Below are 7,826 nucleotides of genomic sequence, written 5' to 3'. Positions count from 1 at the left end.
GCATACGCACGCATGCACGCACGCACACACACATACACACATACACACACATACACACATACACACATACACACACCATACACACACACATACACACACACACACACACACACACACACACATATATATATATATTTACATCGACTGAAAATCATTGGCCTACTATATTTACACTCTACTGGAATGGGGCAATAAATCTTGAGAGATGCAAAGAATTAAAAGGTCTAGATCTATACTCTCAAAACAAAATGCGCCTCGCGAAATATCACTTCCGGCACTTCCGTTGTGAAGGACAGCTGTGCAGATTTGTTTCGTTTTTCAGTGGAATAATTTCAAAGGCCAAAAAAGGAAGGGAACTTTTTGTCAAATGTATTTTTTCTAAAATCAGGAAATGAATAAATTTTAAAAAATCGGGCTCCGGCATGGGGACTTATCCATCTTTTTGCAGGTACTTGCCAACTTTCAACTCTGTAACTGTCGTAGTTTTATGGGAAAAGTGACACATGTGTTTCCAAGTTGCCAAATGTATAATAGATAGAAACTTAAAAGTGTGTTTGCGCTTGTTTTTGGAGTGTATCAACATTGGTGGAACGGACATAATGTGTAGAAAATCAAATTGGAGAATATTATTATTGTGTTTGTACTGTAATGAGTAATATCTCAATACGATAGTTTCAAAAAGATGGGTAAACATTGCAGTCACAAAAACCTCGCAAAACTGTATGTTTTACTTTTCCTTGCACAGTTTAACTGTTATTGTAAAGTTGTGTTTCTCTTCACTTGCAAGAAGTGTTTTCATTTTATCATTTATGTTAAAAAAAACCCAACACAATTCTTAACCTTTTCTTTCTTATGCACCCCCCCCCGCTCCCCCAAATCACCTCCACCGTTCAGATTTGAGTATGTAAGATGCGGTGGCGCAAGCACATGTCGGGATGGACACCCAAAGACGGTTACTCTCACAAGTGACGTACAAGTTATGTAGACCTGTGACGTTGATGTGACGTAAATGCCAAGTCTTCGCCTTCCTTTGAAAAATTTGGAACGTTATACGTTCTTTATGGGCATTATATTTCTTCAGTGCAATAAACTCATTGAACACAACGAAATTCTCGCTGTGAGTCTTTTTTGGATTTAAATAAAATGGGAATAATGTTCTGTAATCCGGACACCATATCATATTAGGATGTGCAAAAAATTGATCTGGTCAGCAGAAGGTCCGAGTTCGAGTCCAAATGCAGTTAAGGAAACCCTCACACTCCCCCCCCCCTCAACCCTCGCCCTTACAAAAGTTACAGTACAGTGGAACCTGCTCTAACGGCCACTTGCTCAAGTCAGTTCTCTGCACAAAATATCAGTTCTTACTAGAACTTTTGCACTTTTTTCTATACTTCAATGGCACAGTACAAGACAGGCACCTGTCTAAAACAACCACTTTTCTCCTTGACAATGGATGGCTGTCTTGAACAGTTTCGACTGTATTTCCCTTCTGCATGTTGTTCTGGTGAGAGTCCAGGTGTCCGATCTTGGTGATGGTTATACACAGTGACTTTTTTGGGTTGGTAAGTGTTTTATGGCGCTTGCAACTGCATAAGCTCATATGAGCGCGCAGGACAAATTTAAACATTTTCAGTTGGTAGGAAATTTTGAATTTTGCCCGGGTGGCGGCTTCAATCGATTGTGGACCACCATGGGATCTTTAACGTGTGCAACGTGCACATGGGACCTCCGAGATTTTTCGCCCTTGTCCGAGAAGGCTGGGTGTAGATCTTTCCTACCATAAGACCAGGTGTGTCGCTGAAAGACAGCAGTAAGGAGGAGCCAAGGAGTAGCAGTAGAAAGGCTGCAGAAAGAGTCGGGAGCCCAGAGGAGGGGGCAAAGGAGGTGAGGGGGTGAGGGCAGAAACTGGAGGCAACAACGGACAACAGAGTATTGCTAGAGAGCAGAAAAAGAGGTAAAAATGAGACATTTCAGAGAAGAAAAATATCACTTACTATCCGGATTCGAACCCGGGACTTGTTGAATGAGAGGTGAACATCGTAACCTCTAGACCACGAGAGCCCCCCCCTCCCCCCCTCACACTCAGTGTCTAGCAGAATGGTGAACTCCAACATTACATAATGTTTCATCCTGCTCGGTCCAAGTGTTATTTGCTTGTTTTGTGAGTGGGTGGTTTCTGGGTGCTCTGCTGTGGTTTTTATTTTCCTTTTCTCTCCTCTTTTTTATGCATGGGACTCTCCTGTAACACATTTGTTTTTTGGCACTTATATGACTTTATTGTGCTGCAAGTGCCGTAAAAGTCTTATGAAAAAAGGAACAATTTTGTTTGGTCGGTTGATTGAACATCTTTGGATAGAAGAGATAAAAATTAATCAATTCCACTTTATTGATAGTCTTGAGACATTTGTTTTACAATGGCGTATATAAATACACACATTAATCAACACGTTATATTAATACATACATGCATAAAATATAGCCAACACAATATCACAGACATAGACGATCCTCACAACTTCGCTGTGCAACGCGCCGTTTTTTTAAAAAGCAAGCTGATTCGTGTCTTGCTTGAGGTCACACACAGTAAACCACCCATCTAAACGCGATGCTACTATTCACACGAACTTCATGATATTGTTGTGAGACTGAGTTGATTAACTACTAAACCACTGCCCCCTCCCCACCCCCACCCCCAAGCCCTCACCCCAACCCCATACACAGCTGAATTAGTAGAGAACTTAAAACAATATTACAGTTATACTTGAAAAGTTTCAGCAAAGACGTACGAGCCTATTCCCCGCTTTGTTGTAAACAAGTCCAATTTGAACTGCGTAAAGATACGACGTTTATGAGATGCTGCCCAAGAAATTCCACCGCATATCGTACACAACAGGATGATTCACTGTCTCATATTGATATCCTGAAAAAATCAACTTACATTAATTTATTTCATACCAAAAGCATCTTTAAAAAAAATAAACTATAGAAGCTTCAAAGAGTGGAAGAATTGCTTGAGGATTGAAGAAATAGGATGTATTCACAAGCCTCAGCCACAACCAAAATAAAATAAGAAAACATATTTAGAAAGAAAAAAGGAAGACAGAAAGAAAAACAGAGAGAAAAAAGAAAGAAAGAAAGAAAAAAAGAAAGAAAAAAAGAAAAGAAACAAAATCCCTCTCAACGTGACGCCAGTTTCACAAAGAGGCCAACACTTCGGCGTATCCCACATCCGCGCCGCCCACAGACCACGTGACTCGGGTCGTGGCCGTGGAATAAACAAATTGTGGCCAGGTGGGCGTGTGGGACAGGATGATGGGGCAGTTGTCCTGGGGAGAGTCCACCACCAGCATCCAGCCGTAGTCGACGGGACAGCCTCTGTAAGGTCCGTAGATGATGAACCGGCGAGGGTTGGTGGTGGTCTGGGTCGGTGTGCCTTCCATGGTGAACTATGTGGCGTTCTCGAGGTCGTCTCGTGAAGACTTTAGGATTTAATTTTCATCAGAATTGATCGTGTTAGAGAGAATATCAGTAGAATTGGTCGAAAGAGTTATAGGTCACCTCTCCGTGACAATATTGCATGCCAAGAAGTATAGGCCTAAATATGATAATAACAATAAGATGGATTAAACTTCTTTGATATTCGAAACTCCAAAAAATAAGCGAGAAAAGATGTAAAGTTTGTCGGCAGAGCAAGCTCTTCCTAAAAGTTGTATACGGTTGGCAGATCTTATTCATGGCTCTTATCACACCAATTCTTAATAATCCAAGGTATTCAACCACAATACCCAATAGGTTGATTCATTGTCTAAATGTTGGTGTCTTGAAAATCAACTTGCATTCTCTTCTCCTTTTGAAGAACTACAAAACTTTCAAACAGTTGATGAATCACTAGAGAGATTAAAGAAAAATGTTGTGTTTAGAAGCCTCAATGACGACAAAAAAGGGGGGAAAATCCCACTCAACGTGACGTCAGTTTCACAAAGACGGCCAACACTTCAGCGTATCCGACATCCGCGCCGCCCACAGACCACGTGACTCGGGTCGTGGCCGTGGAATAAACAAATCGTGGCCAGGTGGGCGTGTGGGACAAGATGGTGGGACAGTTGTCCAGGGGAGAGTCCACCACCAGCATCCAGCCGTAGTCGGCAGGACAGCCTCTGTAAGGTCCGTAGATGATGAACCGGCGAGGGTTGGTGGTGGTCAGGGTCGGTGTGCCTTCCATGGTGAACAATGTGGCGTTCTCGGGGTCGTCCCAGGACGAGTCCAGGATCCTGTCTCGTGAGAACCAGGATGTGAAGTTGGTGGACGAGGCGTTGAAGATGATGTGGTGCTGCTCCACTCCGTCTTTGTACAGCGCTATCTTCACCTTGGAGAAAAGAAAGAAAACGAATTTTCGATTTACGTGTTTACGTGTTTCTCGGTGGGAGTTGTGGGAATTTTATCTAAAAAAAAATATATTAATGTTGGTGTTTTTGAGCCCTCACTGACACAATTTAGATCGCTCAGGAAAACAGGCCCCTGACATTGGCTGTCAGAGCCAGCCAATCCAGGGTAAAGAGTGTCTCAAGGGTCAACACCGCCCGAATTATATCATGATACAGGTACTTTCTGTGCAAATTATGTCATATACATACTGTCGATAGATGTGCTTTGACAGAGTACGACAGCAATCAGAAACTCTTTATATGCAAAGACTACACCTCACTCTCTCTCTCTCTCTCTCTCTCTCTCTCTCTCTCTCTCTCTCTCTCTCTCTCTCTCTCTCTCTCTCTTACTTACCCTCTCTCTTTCTATATTTGTATATCTTTTTCTATCTCTTTTCTTAACACTATATCTTTATCTCTCTCTGACTCCATTTCTATCATTCTCTCTCTCTCTCTCTCTATCACTCTCTCTCTTTATCTATCTATCTATCTATCTATCTATTTATCTATCTATCTATCTATCTATCTATCTATCTATCTATCTATCTATCTATCTATCCCCAAGACACACCGTCTGATGTTGTGACAATCGATGTGCTGAAAAGACGTCATTATCAATAATAATAATATTATGACGTTTGAGCGAGCATAAAAAATCAGGCAGTTGGATCAAACAATACTTTGTCATAGCTTTATATAAAACATTATAGGTCTACGTCTATTCTATCTAACAAACCAAGAGGTGGGGTGGGTGTATTGGGGTGGAAGGAAAGGGTGGGAGAGGATGTTAAAGGGGGGGGGGGGTATTTCGTAGTCTACCTCTGAGATTTTGCTGGCTTCCCAGTTACTCAAGATGCTGCTCCTGAACGTCTGGTCACACGGCGGGTCAGTCCGGAACTGGGTACATCCCAGAGGTACGTCATACTGCCAGGGAAAGTGGTGCTGAACGCTGTTGTTGAGCCAGGCATCGTAGACAGACAGAGAGTTTCCCGCCTGTGCTCTGTGGAAGGATGTCTGATTTGCGTAAGGGACAAGGAGTATAATAATGCAATTTGAATGGTTATATCAGGAAACAAAGTTTTGTTAATTAATTATTTGATTGATTTATTTATTTATGCATCTATCCATCCATTCATTCATGTATTCATTAATGTATTTGAAATATTTATTTATTTATTTATTTTTTTGTTTATTTATTTATTTTTCCTTATTTTCTTTCTTTCTTTCTTTTTTTCTATACTGTAAATAAACCTCAATTACGTGCCATCGTCCTTACTTGCCATCTTCTTTGGCCTACCACATCTTTTATGATCACCCTCGTTTAAGTGTGTCTCTTAAGTTGTTGACTGTTGACTTCTAATAGTGATACTGATGTGGGATAACCAGGAATGATGTCGTCGAATGTTCACAGCCTGGTGTATCTCAGCTGCACCAAGTTTTAATATGAAAAGGATGACCATAAGGGCGGGAAACGGACGTTTCTTTTAAAGGGATTTTTTTCGGAGATGACGAAATGTTGCTACAGGTTAGTCAATTGAGAAAATTAAATGTTTTTTGTAGTACGTTTATCAGCAAAAATGAGTTTTAAAAACCCCATCAGAAATGCAATAATAATATTAGGCAATTATAAATTCACATAATATATTGCCTATTTTCACAAAGCTCAATTTACTTTACAGTAATAGAAAGAACAGTTCCAGTAGTAATTATTCCCCTCCATCTCTCTCTCTCTCTCTCTTTCTTTCTCTCTCTCTCTCTCTCTCTCTCTCTCTCTCCCTCTCTCTCTTTCTCTCTCTCTGTTGCTTTCTCTCTCTCTCCCTCCACCTCTCTTTCTCCTTCCATCTATCTCTCTCGCTCTCTCTCTTTCTCCCGGTCTTTCTCTTTCTCTTGCTTTCGCTCTGTCTCTCCCCCCCCTCTCTCTCTGTGTCTCTCTCTTTTGTCTCTGTCTCCGTCTCTGTCTCTGTCTCTGTCTCTGTTTCTCTGTCTCTCTCTCTCTCTCTCTGTCTCTCTCTCTCTCTCTCTCTCTCTCTCCCTCCCTCCCTCTCCTTCTCTCTCTCCTCACTCTTTTCACAATACATTCTAAAGTACAAACAGCCCGACAAAGGCTTGCACACACGACCACGCCCACGCACAAATATCGATGACGTCAAACAGCCGCTTGTTAGAGACCGGCATGGACAAAAAGAAAAAAAAAAGAATATTTGCAGAAATAACATATTATCATAATGTGTGTGCATTGGGAATGTCGGTCATCCCGCGTTAAAGCTAACCCCAGGATGTATTGTAAATTGATGCAAAATAGTATACGATAGATGTTTAGAGTGCTTCCGCTTTATTGCAATAGTATCCAAGGACAGCTAGAAAAACAAATGAAGAACTCCTGGTTGAAGCAAATTATAGAAAACAACTTATCACGAATATAAGAAAACGACAGGCAAATTTCTTCGGACACACAATGCGGAAAGAAGCATTAGAGAATATTGTCACAACAGGAAAGTTTGATGGAAAGAGAGACAGAGGCAGACGGAGGGAAAAGATACTGGACAAGATGACAACATGGTTGGGAGCAGCAAGAACAACAGACACCATTGCTGCAGCGAAGGACAGGGTGAAGTGGAGGTCCATGGTCGCTCACGCCAGTCGGCAAGGCACCGGATGATGATGATCCAAGGACACTTTAATGTTGGTTTTAGCTCTTTGTAAGAGTTTTACGGCACTTGCAGTACAATAGGGCCACATAAGTGCCGAAGATTAGAGGAGTCACAAGAGAGTAACAAACACAGAAATGAAGGAGAAGAGACCAGAACAACAGATGTTTGATAGGAAAGAAGGAGCAAACCACACAAGAGCATCCGCAACCACCCGCTCATTAATGTTATACATTATTATGGATTATTATTACAACTCAATACATGTATTTCCAAGGTTTACAAATCCAGCATCAGTCTACAGTCATTAGTGCAGAGCAAACTTTTAGAAACTGGCCAGTTAGTTTTACATCGCAGAATAAAGTTATTTCAAAAGTAGGAATTTCACACCTCATCATCACAATTTAGATAATTTATGAGGCAGGCTTCAATTCTGTGAGGGCCAACCAGGGCTGAGACATACAATGCTGCACTTTAGAATTCTGAGATACTCGACAAAACTTCTCCCCACACGGGATTCGAACTTCCGTTTTCTTTAAAGACACATTTAATGACATTATTTTTTTTATATCGGTACAATGTTATGGCCATTTATGTACTTTGCGAATTGCATTGTGTATATTATTTTATTATGTACATGTATTTGTATGTGCTCATTTCGTAACGATGTGTAAACGTGCGCGTGTAATAAGCCAGTCGACGTGTGTGTGCGAGTGTTTGTGTATGTGTGTGTGAGTGTGTGTGTGTGTGTGTG

At 41.3% G+C, this 7,826-nt stretch overlaps 1 protein-coding gene across 1 annotated transcript in view; it reads right to left on the bottom strand.

Annotated features, from left to right (window-relative positions):
• Positions 1-3,017: 3,017 nt before the first annotated feature.
• The window catches only part of LOC118478600, a 15,650-nt gene continuing 10,841 nt past the window's right edge, over positions 3,018-7,826 (bottom strand). The window contains exons 3-4 of the mRNA XM_035972510.1: positions 5,244-5,424; positions 3,018-4,366 (exon numbers count right to left, since the gene is read on the bottom strand). Coding sequence (XP_035828403.1) covers positions 3,959-4,366; positions 5,244-5,424 — 589 coding nt within the window. The 3' untranslated portion in view covers positions 3,018-3,958. The remainder of the gene's footprint in view (positions 4,367-5,243; positions 5,425-7,826) is intronic.

This window comes from Aplysia californica, unplaced genomic scaffold (genome assembly GCF_000002075.1).
Source record: "Aplysia californica isolate F4 #8 unplaced genomic scaffold, AplCal3.0 scaffold00718, whole genome shotgun sequence".
Taxonomy (NCBI): domain Eukaryota; kingdom Metazoa; phylum Mollusca; class Gastropoda; order Aplysiida; family Aplysiidae; genus Aplysia; species Aplysia californica.
The sequence above is the reverse complement of the archived record's forward strand: the minus strand, read 5'-3'. Positions and strand labels throughout refer to the sequence as shown.